Source organism: Centruroides sculpturatus, unplaced genomic scaffold (assembly GCF_000671375.1).
Source record: "Centruroides sculpturatus isolate CEXI.00-Female unplaced genomic scaffold, Cexi_2.0 scaffold406, whole genome shotgun sequence".
NCBI lineage: Eukaryota > Metazoa > Arthropoda > Arachnida > Scorpiones > Buthidae > Centruroides > Centruroides sculpturatus.
Window position 1 is genome coordinate 351,917 of NW_019384754.1, and position 22,952 is coordinate 374,868.

General features: G+C 33.2%; 1 protein-coding gene and 1 pseudogene across 1 annotated transcript; one reads left to right on the top strand and one right to left on the bottom strand.

Annotated features, from left to right (window-relative positions):
- The first annotated feature begins 1,359 nt into the window (after window positions 1–1,359).
- Window positions 1,360–11,836, top strand: LOC111628666. Its single transcript, XM_023372493.1, has 4 exons — window positions 1,360–1,985; window positions 5,644–6,191; window positions 10,281–10,728; window positions 11,489–11,836. The coding sequence occupies exons 1-4, from the start codon at window positions 1,455–1,457 to the stop codon at window positions 11,735–11,737; spliced, it is 1,776 nt and encodes a 591-aa protein (XP_023228261.1). The 5' UTR covers window positions 1,360–1,454; the 3' UTR covers window positions 11,738–11,836.
- Window positions 11,837–12,522: 686 nt separating this feature from the next.
- On the bottom strand, window positions 12,523–14,641 carry LOC111628660 (annotated as a pseudogene).
- Between the last annotated feature and the right edge of the window lie 8,311 nt (window positions 14,642–22,952).

Below are 22,952 nucleotides of genomic sequence, written 5' to 3' on the forward strand. Positions count from 1 at the left end.
CAAAATCTTTTAGCTAAATAAAGCGAGCCGTACAAAACAAAATTTGTAAACACGTGGATAGGGACAGTTTGTAAACACGTGGATATCGTTCGCCATCTTGAATACTGAACGCATGCGCCGAAATGTAAGCGGATTGCCGCTTGTGTGGTTGTGCTGCCGCGCGGCGAAGATGCGTTTGGGACACCGCTTTTCCTTGCCGCGCCGCGTGTGTGCATCCGGCTTTAAGCGGGGTCTTACCGTATAAGTAAATATTAATTGAGTTACAGGTCAGAAGCATGAATAATAAATATCATTACATTGTTTCATTTATTATTGCTTTCATAAAACTTTCAACAAGGTTTAACTTTTTTGTTTTTTTTAATTATTATTTTGATAGCACCTTTATTACTTTTTGCTCTGAATTGAAATATTTTGAAATCCTCTTTGCTAAAAGTGTCCGAAGTTATCGATAAGTTTCTTCGCTAAATAAATGAAATGAAAAATTTTCAGACACTCCGAAAAGAGACTTACTGATCAACCACTCTAAATTTGTGAAACTAAATCCGTCATCCGTATTTTAAAACCCTGATTCTTGGATTATTTCATTCGTATCTTAAATAACTGATTTAAAATAAACCGAGTGTAAAAATGGACCAGTATTTATAGTAGTGAATTGTGAACTTTATCAAGAAATAAATCTTCTATGTTTTTACTGTAAGGAAGAGAATATAAGATTAATATTAAGTGTATTATTAAACTTATTTGCCGTTTTAGATATATAAAATGATGTCTTATATAAAGATGGTAAATAATGGTAAGTATTTACATATAGACTACACATTATTTATACATTTCATTTTTCTAAAAGACATTTTCTTCAAATACAGACACTAATTCAAAATGAAAATATATATAACAATCTCCTTATAAATCTGATTTAAAATACATAAAAAATTTGCCTATAAATTTAGAAAAGTGTTTGAAATCAATACAGCGCTACATTTTTATATTTGTAGCTGTCTCGAATGTTTAAGCCAGAGATTAAATCATTTACAATCATATTTTAAATTATTCACTTTTTTGAACTGAAAACAAAGCGTGTAATTTATTTAGTTAGTAATTAGATAAAAATATTATTTATTTTAATACTGTACTTTTGATTCTGATATTTTTACTAAATATAATACTTCTTTTACAGATTCCGTGAGATGGAGTACAGTGAGAGCCAAGTTGTTAAGTATCTTCATCGTTAGATCTGACGATTTATATTGTGATGCCATTCGTACCGGTTTCTAATGTCTCAAATATCATACAGATAATTCTTCATCATGCTTTTAAATAAAATATTGTGACGATACATAAGATCATCTGTGGCTCGCTCTTTCTTGAAGCTCGCGGTATTGATAATCTGTGTTATATTCTTATGGAATGTTTATATATATTTCATCGAATGGAGTTTCTTTTATACACATTTTATGTCTATGGAAGATCAATTGTCGACTTCTTCATCGTGCGATATACCCGTGCCGGATCCTTTTGATGAATCGATTATGAAATACGTAGTAGTAAAAGAGCCTCTAAAATGTAAATTCATTCAACCCGATCTAACTTACTTAGATTACGATGGAGTACTTCATCTAAATCAGTCGTCTGTGGCCGGTCATCATCTAGAAGATGATTTAAGCTGTCGTTATTCGACTTTCGCGCGGAGTTCCATTGATGATGATAATTTAGTTTACGATCCCGAAAAGGTATTATATGGAGAAGAGAAGATCCTAGAAGGAAGAGAATTTGTGGCTGTTAACTGCAGCTATAAAGGAAAACTTATATATCGAAATTATCACGCCTATGTGCCTAAAAAGAAAACGGGAATCAAAATTAATAACAATACGAATGCCTTCAAACCTCAGGTGTTCATACTAGTAATCGAATCGATGTCCAGATTAAATATGATTCGTAATATGCCGAAAACCTACTCCTATCTCACGGATAACATGAAAGCTGAGGTAAGGGGTTGTCTCAAATATTAATTAAATTGGTTTTGAATGATAAATATAATTCATTGTTATAATTGTGAGATCCGAAAGGCCCCTGGGTCTAAGTTAATAATTTTATTAATATGTTTAAAATATCGACAAAATATTTGTTCATTTTGTGTGAAAAAACTAGTGTTTTAGACGTGGGAAAAATAGATGACAGATGTAACTTCCTTTCCACAGAAGAGAACATCCGTTGATTTCCCATATCTGGTTAAAAATCTCGCTCAGATGGGAAATGGTTACCCCTCATTCATCCCCCTTTCGTCCGTTCTCACGAAAGAGTTACTGAACGATGATTGGTCGAAATTTGGAAATAAAAGGAGAAATTAGTCATAACTCGAGGAGTTCTCCGACCGATTTGAAAGTGTCCAGACTCCACATACGTTCAGCGGGAGTTCTCCGACCGATTTGAAAGTGTCCAGACTCCACATACGTTGAGAGGAGTTCTTCGATAGATCCGAAGCATACAGACTCCACATACATTTTCCCTTTTGATGACCAACGCCCATAACGAAGTCAGATAGACTAAGTCCCGAGTCTATACTAGAAGAAGTGATATTATATATTTGTGCATGAATTCATCTCCCGTATGAAGTAATATGAACCCCATCTACAAGATGCCTTCTACCTATAGAAACGAAGACGACGACAACTAACAGGTCGTATGTTTATAATAATCTTGTGAGCTCTCTCTCTCGATCGCGCATTTGTGTAGGTTAAGTCGTAACCTTTTAGATTGTCATATAATCGTTTGTATTTGATTATTTGTATTCGTTTGTTTGAGATTTATTAAATATACTCTTGTTTTATTATATAAGTATGTCTCCTCAATTTGATTCCGAATCAGATCGCATACGCGTGTTTGTCCGCGTATAAAATAACTGACAAACTGGTGTCGGGAACCTGACAATTGGAATAAAGACCTCACAGTCTAGAATTCCCCTTTTATATAAATATCACCGCCCTCCGGTCAAACAAATCTTGACATAAGATCGGATCTCTCGATCCGAAACTTGGAGAACTAGTTTTACCAACTAGGTGCCGATTAAGTGTTACACGAGTAATATCGACTCCGTAACCCCGGCTGATCTCACATAATTTTTAAAAGGTGATAGCTTTAAAATTCTATTTTTATAATTATAATGTTTCACACGGTATTTAAACTTGAGACCCCTCATTTATTATCGTGTCCATTGTTCGCAAATTTCATTTTCTCGAATTTTTTCCACGAAAAAGCCTAGTTCGCGCATCGAGAGATTAGATACGAGTCAGTCTGAGCTAGAAGAGTCTATATCCGATGAAAGAGATGGGAAGAGACATATGGAAGTCGACACATAAATCGCATTAACAAAATCTGTAAAAACTTTTTTAAAATATATATTTATTTACGAGAAAGGTAGTGCAAAAACGTTTTAAAAACGTAAAAACAAAACAGCTGAGAGATAAGATCCATTTGTGAATTCTCACGTCTCCTTCCATTCCTTTTATCTTACATAGACCCTTGCAGCTCGGCTGACTCGTGTTTACTCTTTCGCTGCGTGAACTATAGTTGAATACTATGAGACGTTTGGGCTGCAATTTGAAAAAATTGTAGATCTATAAATTTCCACTGTCTGTCTGTCCTTCCTTAATCTCGAGAACGGTATTAGATATTGATAGATGAAAGTCGAGATCAGATGGGGAAAGCTTAGGGACTAAGAGGCCCCGATTAACTACATACAAACTTCCGATCTAGAACGGAAGTCACGTGAATTCAATATTTTCTTCGTGTGTATAGCAGCGAACCGCTAAACACTGGTAGTTGGTTCTATCCACTCAGACATTGGTGGACCTTAATTAAAATGTTATTTAAAACATAGTTTTGATTAAGAGGAGAGAGTCTAATGTTTCTTTTATGTATAGAAAATATTAGTCCCTGTTGCTGCATGTAATTGATATATTGTTTGAAATTATATATTAAGAATATCAATTTCTGTGTGTATACATTATATAGGGCCTATACATTAAATCATTTACCAACTTGTGTAGACCGTTTAAGATATCATTATAACTGATATGGTCCCTTATATTAAAGTTTGACACTCCTATTTTGCAGCCTTATAAATAACTATAAATTAACAGCATGCAAATTAGAAAACGATTTAAAAAATATGTTTTCTTAATTGAAATTATGTACTTTTTAATTATTTCTTATCATCAGTGAATGTTTTAACTGTTTTACGTATTTTTGCCGATGCGTCGCAGGTAGGCCTAACTTAATTGATAAAAAATCCTCTCTGTTTGTTTCTAAATATATAGAAGAACTGTTCGAACTTAGTTTCTTCTATATATTTTTAAATACGAAATTTAAATAAATTTCAATATGAATTTATTTTCTAAACGATTTTTTGGTTCATATACTTTTCCAAAAATAAGTAAAATTATTAAGTTGTATTAACGATGTTCCACGATTCTTTGAAATTATATTCGTTATAAATTTGATAACTCTGCCAAATGGGTTCGCCTGTTAATTATTTTAATGTGTTTTCATAAATTCGAGTAACTAGCTGTGTGTGCCCGGTGTTGCTTGGGCTTTTCGGGGGAGGGTATTTATTGATGAAGTTGGGTTGGAAGATGATAAAAACAATGGTCTTAGTAACTAAAATGTACAACATTTATTGACCCGAGTATTACAATAATGAAACTGCCAAACACACACAAAAAATGTTGTTCGTGTATAAGAGGGATGGTTGGTGGTAGGTTTCGATCGATTCATCTCCCTATTAACTCAAATCCTTTGCCCGACCTGGACCGAGTTCAAACATTTTCAAACCAAAATTGAGCGAGAAAATGTCTGATTATGCGGCGAAATCCCATATAAACATGCGTAAGTGTATATATAGAAGAAAACTTTCAAATACAGTGTTAAGGAATAAAAGATCTGTCGATAATATCAATACATCATCATGTAATAATTACATTATATTTGCCAGAATGTTCATCGGAATGTTTTCTCAATATTCATTTATAACATTATTTTATAAGAATATATGTAATTTCAAATACAGGTTATATCTGGATATTAATTTGTCTACATATTTTCTAATTAAGATTTTATGATGCAAAAATTCAAATTCGTTTGTATTTTTCTGAATTTTTGTCAGCATTAGGAACGATTTCCGGTGAAGATGGTGAAGTATTTTATCGATTAGTATAATACAGTAAAATCTGTCCAAAACGGAATCCGAATAAAAGGGAAACGTGCCTAACTGGAGAAAATTCTTCGGAACGAAGCGATTTTCTGTTTAAAAAATATGTTCAAAACGTGCTAATACAGTAAAACCTGTGTAAACCGGCTCACACGGTACCAAATATTTTTCCGTTTTGAACAGGTTTTTTAAACACATGTTCAAAACGGAAATGCCTTTTTAAGACTTTTTCCCGTTTAGGCAGGCTTCCATTTTCTTAAGGTTCCGTTTTGAACAGATTTTACTGTATTCGGTACCGCGAGATTCCGGTTTGCACAGGTTTTACTGTATTTTACCTGTTGTTACTATAGAATATGAAAATCATTAAAATTTTATTAATTATTTCTGATTTTAATTAATGGCAAAGCGTTAATGTATATACTTGTATACATTTTCAGATTCTAAAAGGAATGACAAAAGTAGGAGACAATAGTTTTCCAAATATGGTACCATTTTTAACTGGTCGAAAAGTGGGGATGTCAAAGCAAGAATTCCCGGGAAAAGATTGTTCGGGACCGTTTGATGATTGGCCATTTATTTGGAAGAATTATTCCAAGGCAGGGTACGTAACAGCACTAACTGAAGATAATCCGGAATTTACTCTTTTCAATTATATATCTAAAGGTTTTCTTAAACAGCCCACGGACTTTTATCCTCGCCCTTTATGGCTAGGTTTATTCCAGTCTCCTTTATTAAAGATGAGTTCTGATTTCTGCCTTGGAAGTGTTACAAGTTATCAGATTCTTTTCAATTGGATAAAAGAATTCGTCATCAAGCATCGCGAAGAACTTTACTTTCTGTTTTCTTTTTACATCGCCATCGCACACAATGACTTTAATGAAGCCCAATTTCTGGATAATGATGCTTACAATTTATTGAAAGACCTTAATGAAAAAGGATATTTTAAGAATGCCATCGTCGTTGTTATGGGGGACCACGGAAGTAGGTAAGTTTTATATTGAATAATTGCATTTTAGTATGTCTTGTAACTATTTTAGACACTTTACTATCATCTAATGATCAATATTATTACAAAAATGATAATCTGATAATTATTTCTCCTTAATTAATCGAGAGAGATAAATACAGTAAAACGTGTCCAAAACGGAACCTGGTTAAACGGAAACCTGCCTAAACAGAAAGATTATTAAAAAAAAACCGATATATTACCGATATAAAACCGAAATATTCGAAAAAATGGTATGGTTTCTTTGACTTTATTGTTAGTACAGGGTTCTACGGTTTGAGGGGATCGCCACCTCTTCATTCGGAGGGTAAATCTTTCCATTCGGACTTTAACAGAGCTGTAGAGCATATTGATAGGAACAAAAAAGTCAAAGGAACCGTGCCTCATGGAAAATTGTAAAGAACGCCCACTAGGGGGCGTCCCGAGCTACTAGTTTTTGTATAAATGATTATATGTACAGTACAATTATGACACTACGTATCCACAAATGTCCAAAAATATTTAATCGAGAGAAATATAACATTAAAAACCTAGCAAACTTAAAAATTAAAAAATTAAAAAACTAAATATAATATAATTAAAAAAGAAACAAAAATTACAAACCTTAAAAACTATCAAGAATTATCAGATAAAAGCTAGATGCATCGAAAATCCAATAGTTGATGAATTTCTAGAAGAATTATAAAACTAATTACTGTATTAATGTTAAAGAATGCTATCGTTTGAGGACTTTCTCGTTACATCGGGAACACAATCTATTGGTTTAATATAATAAAATAACAAACTAAAGATGTCGTTCAAATTACAACTAAATATAAAAGATCGATATAAAATGATGAAAGGGATGTATGTAAATTGGGTAATATCAATAGGTTGAATCTATATATATAAAAATGAATGTATGTCTGTCTGTCTGTCTGTCCTATGTCCTTTATGCATTACCAAACCGTTTATCCGATTGCCATGAAACTTTGGGAAGTTTTTTTTAATACACTCCGGCATAGTACATTTAACCTACGATAGATGGCGCGCGTTTACACGAGCATTCGAACACTGTCCGATCTATTTCAAATTGTGAAGACCATTTCCCCCCTCCAAAAAATATCTCTATATATGCATTTGTGAACTGTTATTTACGATATTAGTAATAATTTTTGTTTAATCACTTTATTTCAACTATTTTTTGATAATTATGTATTCGCTCGAACTTTGTTAAAACCTTAACTGTACCCCGAACAACAATCGAAGTTGTAGGAGGAAATTCGCCTATTTTACCGATCTAGGATCTCCCTTTCCCAAATTTTAATATCGACTCAAAATAATTTAAAAAGACAAATTACAATAAAACGGTTTATTATCCAACTATCAGAAATTTCATAACACGCCAAGGAAGAGAGGAAGGAGCAATTAAATAATTAAAATTGTAAAGGATTTTAAAAAAATATATAAAATTGGAAAATATCGCACTTCTGACAATCGCTGCGAGTGTGTGGGTAAATTTGGAGAATCCGTGCTTCTCGCATCTACAACTGTATGTGGCAAGTTCACGCGTCGGAAAACCTTCCGATTTATTCGTGTACGTATTAGACGGAAAAACAAAGAATATCGTGTATCCACGAGCGCTCCAATAAATAAATAGAATTGAAACGACACTTTGAAATGTTTTCTGATGAAAATGAATAATAATAATAATAAGTTTCAATAAAAACGATAAAATGTAAATTGAATTTTATCGTAACGAGTTTGCTTAAATTTCCTTTCTTCTGAGATCGCAGCAATGCGCGACGGGTAAGCTAGTAATAGATAAATTTTGCGCTTCGAGAAGCAAATATCCGTATCGCATACAGTACAGGAAGGAATCAAATAATTCATCCAGTAGCAGAAGTGGATCTCGCCCTTACTAAATATCAAAAAAAAAAAAAAAAAAAAACATTACTCCAAACCACGTAGGTATACCGACAGCTGTTCTTATAACATCGATCCTAGTCAGTGCCGTATCTAGGCAAGTGCAACGGGTGCACCCGCGCAGGACCCGCTTGGAAGGGGGCCCAAAATGCGTGTATTTGTTTTATTATTTTCCCAAGCCTAATTAATTAAGGGGCCCGAATGCAAATTCTGGCGCGGGGCACGGGAATGGCTAGTTACGGCACTGATCCTAGTAGTAATAATATTGTATCTACGAATGAGTCTAAAACAGCGGGTACGCGACGACTAGACGATAGTCAAGTGGGCGACGGTTAACTGGGCGACAGAAACTAAAACGTTTTTGCACGATTAGCGAGCATACGATTTGGCGGGCATTTTTTATTTATTTTATTAATTCTATTATTGATAAAATATATATAAACATGGTTAGAACTTACGAGGTAGAAGTTATTTCCTACTTAGGAAAAGAAAATGTTTAGCATCGTTTAATTACGTCGGAAGCGGTTAACAAAGCGGATCGATGAAAAGAGGTTCTTCGAAAACAAATTCTTTCGAAGAATATTTATACTTTTTTGTTTTAATTTTTATTGTATTTAATTTATAATGTAATATATATTTAAATTTATGTAATTGTCCTCTTTGATTTTAATGTAAATTTGTTACTTTTAGAGTAGATATCAACTGTCCTTCGAGACTTTTCTAATTACTTGTAAAAATAAATAAAGTATGTAATATGTATAAATAAGTTTGATAATTATAAAATCGTTCTTTTAACTTATATAACTCGTTTCTTTAAAAATATTTAAATTTACCGGGTCAGTAGAAAAGAATGATGATTTTTATAAAGAAAACAAAAAATTTTGCATTTTGTCTATTATTCGTGTCTTATTTTGTCGCCCAGATGTCCGGTACCAGGTTAACGGTGTTACTAAAACAGCAATAGTGGGAGCAGTTCTTTTTCTGTCTCGATGCTGCACGGGTGGCAAGGTTGCCCGCAGACACAAGTTGTACAGAACTCTATGAGATTACTACGGCACTTCAACGTATACAAAGTTACAGACGCTATTACTTATTTCCCAAGATTATGTGTAGTTCTCTGCACATAATCTTGGGAAATAACATAACTGTCCATCCAATTATCGACCAGATGTATTTTTTCCTGCAACATCTACACCAATCAGGTAAAGACTAAATTCTCCTGGATTCCTGGACATACTGGAATCCGGGGAAATGAAATAGCAGATAACCGTGTCAAACATCAAACCACAACCCTACAAATCCGGTTTCTCCATACTATAAAGATCTCTATAGTCGTGTAAACACTCCACAAATGGCAAACAGAATGGGACAGTCAACTCAATCAATAATAAACAATTATTGAATTGGCCGTACAAAACGGAAGTCCAGTTAACGAAACAATCGAAAAAATGAAATTATAATAGCTGGACTAAGAAGGGACACGCAAGACTTACGATTACCTATTGACACAGTGACACAGAGACCAGTACACACTAATTGTCAGACCCTATTTGCTGTCCGTCACACACTTTTAACCCGCTCTCAATACAAGATCAGAGAATATCATTTAAAGCACCAAACCTTTCTAGATGAAGGTAGGTTGGACGACAATGGCCAAATTCAATGAGTCCTCGCCTGTCTACGAAGCATGAACTCAATTCTATAGATAGCGGCCATAAATAATTAAAGACTAACATAATATAATACTTTTGACATGCCTCGGTGCTCTTTGGTGTAAGAAAGTCCTTGTACCAAAAAACAAATCACAAACAACAAAAAACATTAAAAATGAATTTATTCAGTTTTCCTGGATCCTTCCCATTAACTAATTCGTAAATGACGTTTTTAGCCAGTGAAATGAGTATGAATTTCATCAAATGATAGAAAATTCTAGTCAAATTCCTTCCGATCAAATATAGTAAAGCCTGCGAAAGTTGGAATTGCATGGAAAATTCTAAAGAATTATAGATACTCTTCGAGTATTACAAGCTGTCTTAGGAAGGTTCCGCTCTCTTTACTAACATATCTTACCGTTAGTTTTACTATTTTATAACTGAGAAATTATACAAAAATAAAGATAATTTGTAAATTTTCGTGTTATTATAAATACCAAATTCTCTTTAGATTTGGAAAAGCAGCAATTACTTCGATTGGTCGAGTAGAAGAACGAATGCCTTTATTTTCTATTACTCTTCCGTCCACTCTCGAAGACCAACATCCTCATTTGAGAACGTATTTAAAGAGAAATTCGGATCGCCTGACCACGTGGTTTGATGTCCATTCTATGTTAATGGATATTATGACGTCGACGTATAAACCAATATCGCCTACTCATATTTGGAACAGTAGAGGATATAGCCCTTGGAGGATGATGATTCCTACTAAAAGGACTTGCGAAAAAGCGGGGATTCCAGAAAATTACTGCGTGTGTGAAAAGGAAATTAAAATACCGCCCACTGATCAGAGGTGTTTGGAAGCGGCCAATAAATTGGTGCAGCATTTGAATCAGATTTTGGAACCTGTTAAACTGCTGTGTGCCCAACTTTCATTAAGAAATATTTCCAAAGGAAAGGTAAATATTGTATATTATTGATTTCGAAAATTTTATTTATATTTTTTTCTTATTTTTTAAAAAAATAATGTTAAATTTTGTTTTTGAAATGGCCCACCAGAGTGGTCGAGGGGAAAANTATTATTGATTTCGAAAATTTTATTTATATTTTTTTCTTATTTTTTAAAAAAATAATGTTAAATTTTGTTTTTGAAATGGCCCACCAGAGTGGTCGAGGGGAAAAAACCACTATACACTCGTCTCATCACCAACTGATTAGAGGTTCATCATCGGGGCCGGTTAGAGGTTTTGCAGGGCCTCGAGATAAGTTATTAGTGGGGCCTCAAATATTTGCAAGAAATAAATTTTTTAATCAAATTTTCATAGAAATTTGAAAGTGTGAGGCCCCCTTAGTGCGGAGTCTCGGTCTGAGGCCCAAAACTCTACGTCTGAACCGGGTCTACAGATTTTCGAGTTTTCTTCACGTGTCTAACGCCTGAATAGAGGCCAGTTTCCCATAGAAAATCCTCCCCCTTGGCAGATTGCTACGTATGGCGTAGCCGTAAACAAAATAAACCAAACTAAGGACCCCTAACTTATTTTTTGATCCGGGGAAAATACACCCTCTAGAAGATTTTTCATCGAAGCAAGGTGCAGTATTGCAGAACATTCTGCAAATCAAATACTCGTATACAATACGGTTATTTGTTATACTAGATACATATTTCTAAATCATGGTTAGGTTTTATAATAATGTAGTATAAAAAGTCGTTTATTTCAGGTATTAATGCCAAGTAAATCGACTGCTTATAGAAGAGGCTACGCATTTAACATTCGTGTCTTAATTTCTGTGAAACCGAGCGAAGCCATATTGGAAGCACTCTTACAGAAGACTGCGTGGTCTACCGAATTTAAGGTAATTGGTGACGTCAGTCGACTTAACAAATACGGTAACCAATCGTCGTGCATTCAACACAGGGAACTCAGAAAGTTCTGTTATTGTAATAATCAATTTACACATAAAAAGTAATGAAAATTTCAATATATTTTCTTTAAGTCGAGTAATTTATTAAATTAAATTTATTATTATTATAGTAATTAAAATATTTTTATTAAAATATGAAATATTAACGTAATAAATTTAAATGATTGTAAATAACACTGTTTTTAATGAAAAATTGTAATAAATTTTTCTCAATAAAGTATAAATTGTTAAAGTATAACTACATTTTAAAGACTTAACAAGAACGTTCTTAGTTAGATAAATAAATTTAATTATATAGGCCAGGGTTTCCCAAAAGGACTAAAAATATTAAAAATTGTACCCAGTTTTTGCTCTCAAATATAGGAAAATTCATTTTAAAAATTATGTAAGAGACTGTAGCATGTATATAATATGTAGTACATAATATTGAAGGAGATGGATAGTAAAAAAAGGGGTCAACACATAAAAAAAAAGGTTGGGAACCCCTGATAGAGTGCAATAACCTTTTAAGTTTTCCTTTAGAACAGTGTTTTTCCACCTGTGGGTCGCGAACCCCTTGGGGGTCGCCAAGCCTTACACGGGGGGTCGCGGGTAAAAGAAAAAGACAAGTGTTTGTAGGTTCTACACTACAATAAAAAAACTACAATTTCAGTGAGAAGGCTGTGCCTGTTCATTTTTTAATAATTTGTCAAAACGTGGTTTTATTTTTGAGACGCAAACAACTAAATCATTTTCTAATTGAAGCCTATTTCTCTTTTTAGTTTTTATGTCCATCATTGAAGAGAACGTTAATTCACATAGGTAAGAAGTGGCGAATGGCACTAATAATTTTAAAGTTTCTCTTGCAGTTCTGGATACATTTGTTTTCTTTTCATCCAGAAGACGTCAATATTTTGCGAATGAAATTCCATTTTAAGCATGCAGTCAGCTGCTAAATCTATAAGATTTTCTTTCATCTTTGTGGTTAGATCAGCCAGTTGTACTGACATATCTATGAAAGGATTTAATATCCATCTATGCCCATAGTCAGCTTCAGAGTCCAGTTTTGGAAAGTAAGTTAATAGTTTCTCTTCCAAATTATGCAAGCTCTGTATCATGCAAGGGATGTGAGAACTTACTACCAACAATTGATCCATTGCCGTTTCTTCGACAATCTTCTGAACACAAGGGAAAGACTCATATATATTTTTTTGCAAAGACGTTGACCACAAACGAAGTTTTGCGAAGAATCCTTTGATTTTATCTTTAGCTGTCAGAATGTTTTCTTCTCTCCATTGGAGTTTCTTGTTTAAAATATTCAGGTGGCTAAAAAGATCAGCAAGAGATGCTAATTTTAGGAGCCAAACAGGGTCACATAAATAATTCGCATATTCAGATTTAGCACCTTGTAAAAACATTAACAATTCAGCTTTCAGTTCTAAAACTCTTGTCAATACCTTTCCTTTGGATAGCTACCTGACATCTGTATGATAAAGGAGATTTTGATGAAGCGAACCCATGTCTTCACAAATGATTCTGAACAGTCGGGTTTGCAAGGCTTTACCTTTAATAGAATTCACAATTTTGATCACCTCTTTAAGCACTTCATTTAAATCAGAAGGTAAAACCTTGGCTACCAGAGCATGTCGATGAAGAAAGCAGTGTGTCCATGAGACATTAGGCATTATTGATTTTAATTTTGCAACGAGTCCGCCTTTTTGTCCAGTCATAGCTTTAGCGCCATCGCTATAAATGGCAATACATTTTGTCCAATCAATCTTGTAGTTGCGAATGCTTTCTAAAAATATGTCGTACAAACACTGACCTGTGGTGTTTGAAGAAAGTGCTTTGCAAAATAAAATGTCTTCTGTGATACTTTCATCTGCTTCAAAGTGCACAAATACTACAAACTGTGCACAATCTGAAACATCAGTAGATTCGTCAAACTGCAAAGCAAAATATGGGCTCTTCTTTAATTTCTCGACTACTTGTTCTCGAATGTCACTGGCCATATCGTTTATTCTGCGTTCAATAGTACAGGCATACCTCGACTTACGTCGTTTCGAGTTACGTCGTTCCCGATTATACGTCGTTTGTCAAAAAAGTATATGGAAAAACAAAAATCAAGTTTAAGTCATTTTATTCGACTTTACGTCTGTTCGCCACAAATATTGAAGTCGCAATATCACTAGAAAAGCGTTTAAAGCACATAAAACCATATTAAAATATATACAAGTATGTACTGTATTTACAGTACATGCATTCGTAAATTTAGATTACTTTTTTCTGTACTATATTAAAAATTAAAATTTATTTGTTTGTAAGCTTAAAATAGATTTTTATTAACCATATATTATTAATAATGCGTTAATAAATAAAATACAGAACCGGGAATGGTAATTTACGGTTTAGCCTAGTGATAAGTAGATTCGGAGACAAGTAAATTCGACTTACGTCGTTTTTCGACTTACGTCGTTCTCCCGAAACCAATTAACGACGTAAGGCGAGGTATACCTGTATTGTCAGAAAGTAGTATGCTTTTTAGCTTGCTTGCCTCCTGCCTACCTAACATAATTTCAACCATATCTAGGGCTGCTGGCAAAATAAGATTTTCGGCATCTGTATGCGGCTAACCTGCTTTAGCGAATAAGTATGCAACTCTGTAACTAGCTAATAATGCGTTTTCGTTGACACTGGATACCTAAAAACAAACAAAAAATCAGAAAAACAAATAAATAATTAAGCAATAATAAATATTATTTTTAATCACCAAATAACAATACTATTTTATTACCTTAATCATAGTATTTTGCTGCAGGTTAAGGGTTTTCAGCTTGCATTCAAAGAAATCCAGCGGTTTATCAGCTTCTTTGGGATGTTTGGCTGAAGATGATGCATAAGCTTTGATGGTTTCATACTCTCACGTGATAATACGCGGCCGCAAATTACACATTGAGGTTTATTATTCATGACAGTAAATCCGTATTTCAAGTAATTGTCGTAGTAATGTCTATTTTTTTCGGTTTTGATTCACTTCCGTCACTGCCACTTGTACCAGACGTGGAGGGCTGCGATCTTTTGAGAAATTTATCCATTTTATGCTCTTGCGTAGCAAAGCGCAAAGACAATACAATCACGTCTGTACTTGTTGGCGCATTCGCCTCCAGCGCCCCCGTTGCAAAGTTACTATTTGCAGGGCTCTTGTGACTTATTTGCAGAGTACAATTGGTTTTTCGATTGATATTTAGGTCTCAACAAAAAGAAAATTAAATACGTAGTTTTTAAAATCACTGACATAGTTTTATTATGGACCTGGGGGTCGCCAAAATTTTTTAACTTGTAAAGGGGTCGCGTATTCAAAAAGGTTGAAAAACACTGCTTTAGAAGATATGGAATAACACGCGTTATATGGATTTAATACAAAATTCACTTAATTGCTGTTAACAAATATTTAATACAAAATACTGTAATTTGCATTCGATACGTTACGAAGTTTTAATAAGCTACATTTAAAAATATTTTGTTGAATATAATAACGTTAAATTTTATGCTGTTACTTAACTTTTATTCGGAGACAGATCATACGTACGCCATTAATAAAAACTTAAATTTTGTAAAGATTTGAAGTAAATGTTTTGTCTTAGAAAATTTCAAATATAAAATTCCTTTTTAAAACTTGTGGGAAAATATCCGAGGTTTAGCTTACTATTGTTATTTATTTGGGATGAGGGATGGCCCCACGTCTGCCACGGATCCGCCAAAGGGGGAGGCTAATCCAAAAATTAAAAATCTTTCAATAATTATAAGTACATTTTTATTAACACGCGCGTGACGATTATATTTCAGACGGTTCGATACACCGTATTGGCCTCATAAATGTGAACTTCGAACAAATAAGCCATGGAGAACAATAAACATTTAAAATCATTAGACCTAGGTACGTCTTCAAAGTTTTAGCCTTCTATCTTAATTGGAAGTGGATGAAATTTGAGTCGTAAAATTCGAGGACGTAAGAAGCGAGTTAAACGAAAGCGTTAAAAAAAGACATTGGCACGTCCCTAATCCTCGTTACACTCAAGTTCTTAGCAAATTTGACGATATTTTCCTCGTTTATATAGGACGATTTTTCTATTTTTAGATTCCTCTCAACAGATTTGTAGGAAGTTTTAGTATTCATCTAAATATATACAGTATATAGTAACATATATAGTAATCATCTGCGATATTTAAGTATTAAGTTAGAATTGTAATCCCGCTTTGTACCAACGCGTTTGTCCATTTAAAAAACGTCGGTTTAGATTTGAGTAAAAAAATCTCAGTCGCATCTGAAGTTTCACTCGAAAGTCTCGTTCGTAATCTGTGTCGAGAGTAGGAACGAAGAGAGGTTTGAATAAATAGAAACGATGTTTACTTTAAATTGTATGTCATCGTCCATTTCAGTTGTGCAATCGCATTACATTCTGCAGATATGAACGTTTAAATTAATTGACATTGAATGTTTACGCTTTCTAAAAATGAATTGTTATAAAGATGTTAAAATGCAAATTATTTGTAATATTCAACATTTCGTAATAAAGGAAACACCGGGTAGAAAAAGAGAGAGGAATTTCCATAATTTTTTTAGGATAACTGGCAAATTGCAGTATATTTAATCGACAGTATAGAAGCGAAATACAGTAAAACCTGTCCAAAACGGAACGGAAGTCCATCAAACCCGAAAAAAGATTCGATACCGCGCGATTCCGGTTTACGCAAGTTTTACTGTATATCGAAATGTATCACATTCAAACTCATTTATATGTTTAAAACTATTTAATGAAGTAGGTTTAAGGGAACAAAATATGTATAACGCTGCATATTATGTACAAATTATTCATATAAAGATTTTTGATACAAAAATATAGGTGAGCGCACTTCACATTGATGTGTAACTGTAGCTCTCACTTAAAAAAAGGAAATCATCTATTTTTAGAATACATTCATATTTTGGACCTGTTACAAATAAAATCATTTATAGTTTGTATTTTGCTGAGATAATAACTTTTATTTTACATTGAAATTTTAAAAAATTTTAGTATAATTATTGAATCCTTTAATTTTATTGAGTTCTCTTTGTTGTGTAGGGCAATTGTTCCAAGGAATCAATAAACTATAATACGTTATTAGAAAATTTAGAAATAGTTTTAAATATAGAATCCTATGAAGAATTAAATGATAAAAATTCACACTATCCTGAAAATTTCGAAATATTTTGCGAAGAAACGAGTAAAGAAACAATCACAAGTTAAGAATTAAATGTTATCGTTTGATTTGTTTCTTTACTTGTTTTTTCGCAAAATATAAAGGTTTGTAGCTGAAAATACAGTAAAACCCCGCTTTGCGGCCACCTCTGTTACGTAATATTCCTCTGTAAAACTGCATACATTTTAACATAAATCAAACTCCACTTAAGTGGCCAAATAGAAACGTCCTAAACTGAAATTTACCCCCATTTACGTGGCCAACAGAACAGGATAATCTCGCCTTCCCGAATTCAACTATTGTTTATGCAGAATTAAATTTTCTTTCTATGGTTTTGGAACAGTTTGCTATGATCTGTATTAAACATTTGACAGGATTCGTCACAGTAATTGTATACATTAAATCAGCACTCGATATCTCCATTCGGAATGATAGGGCAAAAGTAAGAAAAATCGTTCTTTTGAAAGGTAATAGTAATGGAAGATATTTAAATTAGCTTCTCGAGTTAGCCAGCGTCAGAAGTAAAATATTGCTATTCATTTTGATTTTAATGAAATATCGGTAAGTCTTAGTTTTGTGATACATTCAGTGCCGAATTAACTATCACCGAGACCCCTAAGTTGAGTCTCAGTAAAAATCTCTCTGACCTTACTGTTGTGGTTGTTCGTATAGGACAACGCGACTCGCGAGCGATGTACCGAGAGAGGATGCCTCCTGAGAGGACTTTCTATGAAAAAGTGATCTCTATTTAAATGTTAAAAACGTGAAGAAAATCCTGAAATCTTCGTGTGGCCAGCCCGTTAGCGAGAGCAAATTCGTGACCGTTGTTCAATGGTTTTATCGGCCACTGGTGGGTTCTCTCTGACTTTGCCCTATCCCCCTTTGAATAAAGTGGCATTCCTTACGCACGGGTCGCGGGTTCGCGCTTCACCAACGGGCTGGCCACGTGGAGTTTTCTGGGTCTTCTTCACGTTCGTATCACCTAAATAGGGGACAGTTTTCCACGAAAGACCTCCCGATTAATAATTAATACAGCTTTATTGTTACAAGATATTTTATGAAAACTAAAATGAAATAATCTTAATTTATCCAAGAGATTTTTGATCTGAAATTATTGCAAATTAATTTTATAATAATTAGGAAGAATATATTAAATTTCGTTTCGGTGTTATATTATTTCAAATTGTCATGTACCCGAATATTAAAACAAATAACCATCAAGAAAATAATTAATTCTAGTATTGATAATAAAATTATTACTCGACAAACTATTTGTAATCTTAATTTATAAAATATCAGAAATTAGACCAGGAATATGTTATGTTTTAGATAAAGTGAATGAAAAAACAGGAAAAGCTTAAATAAAATAAAACTTATATGATCTATTCGTGTAAAAATTAAAAAAAAATTCGTTTTGGTGTTATATTATTTCATACAATTATTGTGTTTTAATTTTATTCGATATTAAAACATTTAATTCTTTCATATTTTAAAAATTTACTTGAATATTCTTAACATTCGGATTATTTCCTTTGAGTAAAAATTACTTTTGTGATTAGAAAAATTAATTTTGTGATTAGTGCCACTCAAATTTATTTAGGAAATTCATCTAAAAATTAATTTTGTGATCTGAAATAATTCCATTCGACAAATTTTTATTTGCAATTTTTAAAAATTATTTGTAATTTACTCAAGAAATTAATTTTGTGATCAGTGCTACTCAAATCACTACTACTCCTAGGCTTAATTCTACTCAGCTTGATGGTCAATCCGCCACTAAATATATATAATTATAAATGGATATCATATGTTATGAAATATTATTTGTTGTAGGTGCACGCCACTAATGAGGATAAACGCATAATTTATGATTATAAGTGGAAATATATCTTACCTAAGTGTGTCCATAGATATACTCAAGAAACCGTACCATTAAATTAATAGCCGAATATCAAACGGTAATCTGCCAATCAATGAAATTTCGCGAGAAACGGACCAAATATTTAAACTCGTCATCTCGAAAGCCACTTAAATCATATTTCGTACAGGCTGGTAACCTCGTATTATGTAATTTTCCTTTTCGAATGTCACCATATCGCTGGTCCGATAGAAATTCGGGACTGTTGCGGCAGGTGGTCGAAGTAATTCGACCGAAAGTAGTCGTCGACCCGGAAGAGAGGATGCTCAACGACTACTAATTAATACTGATTAATATTAATAATAATTAATAATTAAAAGTGATTCGTGTTAGGCAGGTTGTGGTAGCCCTGCATGTGATTGCAGTTCCTAACGTTAACGTCCGAAACACTTCGTGTGACTTGTTTAAATAACAAATTCTTGTGAAAATGCCAGAATAATTGCTTTTCTGTTATGATAAAGTGTTTATATCTTTGCAGCAGATTGTATAAACTATGTAGCAAGTGTTTTCTCGTAAATATCGTGTTTATAGAAAATGATTGGACTGCAATTTGAAAAAACTGTATACTTATAAATTCCCACTGTGCGTCTTTCTGTCTGTCCTTCCGTAATCTCGAGAAAGAAGTTAGATAGCAGAATGTCGAGACCAGACGTGAAAATCATAAGAGGAGGAGGCCCAGATTAACTGTATACGAACTTCCGGTTTGGACTGCAAATCACGTTATTCCTGTCCAAAACTTTTCTTGAACGGAAAAGTGTGATGTACTGTACGGTACGTTGACCAGACACCGCTACAAAACTAATTTTAGCTCGTTAGAATTAGTTTAGTTACGGCAACGCCTGGCATCCCAAGAAGACTTTTATGTAAAGCTGGACCCTAGTTAGGTGACTTCCCGGAAAATCCGGAAAACTCCACGTGGCTTGCCCGTTGGCCATGCCCGAACTCACGACTATAACAATTAAGAAATTTAATTTTTTTTTGTTTTTTGTCTTTTGTTCTTGGATCCTCCCATTTCGGGTTCCTAGGCTTAATTCTATCCAGCCTAACTACCCAGTGTTCGACGGTTTTATCTACTCGGCTACTGGAATTCACTTTTTAGATAAAGAAAGTATCGTTTAGAAATGAAAAAGACCGAGTGGTTAGATGTAAAAAATTAAATACTTATAGACTTCGCAAGGTAAGACTTTGGAGTACTGTATACGCAGGCAAGTGCTATATGCTACCCGCAGTAATTAAGTGAATATAATATATCTTTTTAAAATTTGTAAGAATTATATTTAGTTTATTATTTTCTTAAATTTTTGCTAATAGATGGAGCTACGTATATAGCCAGCAAATCGAATGTAGATAGAAATTAATTGATTTATAGCAATCAATCAATATTTTGGATATCGAATGACGTGCGACATTGTCTAAGTTAAAAGCACGTAAAAACGTAACTGCCGAATTTCGTAGCAATCGGTCCAACGGCCTATTAGAGTATAGCGAACAAACAAACGAACATCCTCATTTATAGATTAATGAAAATTGTATGCAAATAAAACCAAACGTCTGAAAAACGTCTCAGTTATAAAGTTAGCTTACTTTTTTATCCTCGGTATAACAAAATTAGTTGAACAAAAACGTTTAATAATATTGCTTGTAACTAAATTTTGAAGGATTCATTTCAGAAAGAATTTAGGCCTACAACAAAAGAACTTGACATTTTTGTGAACGTTATCAGTGGCTAATGTATCTTTTAGATAGGAAAATATAAGAATAAGCGTTTATTGAAAATAAAAATACAGTAATAATATATCATAATAAATAAGTTAATAGGCTACAACCTATTAATTTATTTATTTATTAACCTGATTCGGGACACCGAAAAAACGTGCCTGTACCTAACACGTAAATAAAATATAATGTACTTTTAAAAAATACAAAAGCTTACTCTATACTTTTTCTATTATTTATTTCGTTGAGTATCTTCAAATTTAAACTAAAATATTAGCGTCGTAGGGCCGATACATATTGATGTACAGTTACGTGAAAAGCATACTCAGTTATAAAAGACAAATGCTGCCGTATTAAAACCGCTTTACTAGGTAACACGCTCGTAGTCTAGAAAGCAAAATCATGAATAATTATAAGTGGACTAAAGGAGGCGCAGGCGCAGGAAGCAAAGTACCGAACGGTGACCATAGGCGAGGGTTGAAATCGCTAACAACCTTTCCATTTTCTCCGTTAAAACGGGTAAGAAGAAACATCGCGTTTAATGGTTTCCAGATGTGGAGAACAATGTACGGTAAAGACACAAAGTGTGGGTTCATAGAAAAGTTTTTGTAAGAATATTTCGAAGCCTTTCTCACACTGGAAAATTGGATAGGGGCGTTGAGGTACGGTTGGGGCGTTGTGTGTGAGTTTATGAAACCGAGGAAGCGGTGGATCGAAAAAGTTTGAGAATCATTGTTTTAGAGTAGGAAAATAAATATTGGAACGTCGCCAGTGGTGCGTTATAGCTTTAAGGGTGCCAGGGCTCCACGTACAATGTTGACTTGAAATATTTTTCCCGAGAATTTTTGGGGAATTCTCCGGTATCTTTGTTTTTAAAACACTACCTCTAGCGGGATAACGCGCCACTGAACGTCGCCTTCCGTTAACATTTTTAAATTTTGTTTTATTTATTTCTCGATGAATTACAGAGATGTCGTAACAACAATAATGGTCTACCCCCGAATAACATACATCCAACAATTCCAAAGAGTAAAATTAAACGCCTATAACATATAAAAAGAACATTTTTGCGAATAACATGAAAATTAGTGAGTAGATCAAACATAGAGCAGTTTTTTACGGATGGATTTAAATCTTGATGATTCAAAAAGTAAAATTCTTCAATTTCGAAGATAATAATGTAAAATTAAAGAAAAACTATTAAAATTGTACTCGGAGGACATTTTTGATAAAAGCAGAGCGGAAGGATAATATAGAACAATGGAGGACTGTTGGCAATTTTAGCATTGCTACCTCGTTTCTTATAAGAATGAATCAAGAATGCGAATGTATTTATTGTAAGGCTGTTTAACATAAATTTATTCCTAAAAACTATAAACGTTTTATCTTTATTTAAACGAAATAAATGACAATTTAGTTTTAAAAAATCATTCGTTATTAAACGTGTGCTAAGTACAATGCACCTAAAATGAGAAAAATGCGATTATATCAATAGTTGCATAAATTTTAAGGTTTAGTCAAGTCATCAAAAGTAAAACGGCATATTATTAATAAATTTTAGAAAATTGATAAATTAATTTCAAATAATATTACTTTGGGAACAAAACTAGAAAACATTTTAAAGACAAAAATATTATAGAGAAACATTTATTTTCGAATGGAGTGTGAATACAGACAAAAATGGTTTTAAATGAAATACTTTCGGCAAGATTTGCAGACTTCAAAAGAAAAATTGGATCAGTCCGAAGTACAATTACTTCTAACATTTACTCGTACAATACAAACAGTAATAATCATAGAATAAAAAAATCCAGCAACGAGTTTGCTTAACATTCCCGGCAACATTTAAAACACTGTGTTTGTGGAGCCATCTGTTATTAGCTGTTATCATTTTATTATTAAAAACTTCTTTTTATATTTTTAATTATTATAATAATAAACGTAAAAAAAACTTAATTTGAGGGTAGGGATGGGTTTTATTAAAAAAAAATTGTGAATGCTAATAACCAGTGAAATCGTTATTAAGTACGACCCACATTTTCCCCTTTATCTCCCAACTTCGTAGACCTACAATCACCAAAATTTAATAGCATTAATTTAATCCCTTAATAAACAAATCTCCGTGCAAAATTTTAGAAATTTTGGACAAAAAGCACAGGAGTTATTAAATTTCAAAGAGGGTGAACAAAATCGTGCTCCACAGTCCAGTGGCGTGCCATCCATGGAAGCTGTGGAAGCGCCGCTTCCCCTGTACTTTCTGAAATATAGATACATATTGCGCAATTATTTTCATATTTTAACCTATTTTGAATTACTTAGTAATATTTTATTACTAAGTAATTCAAAGTAGGTTAAAATATGTAAATTATTACAGGCTTTCGCGCATGCGCTTTACAGAACTCCAAC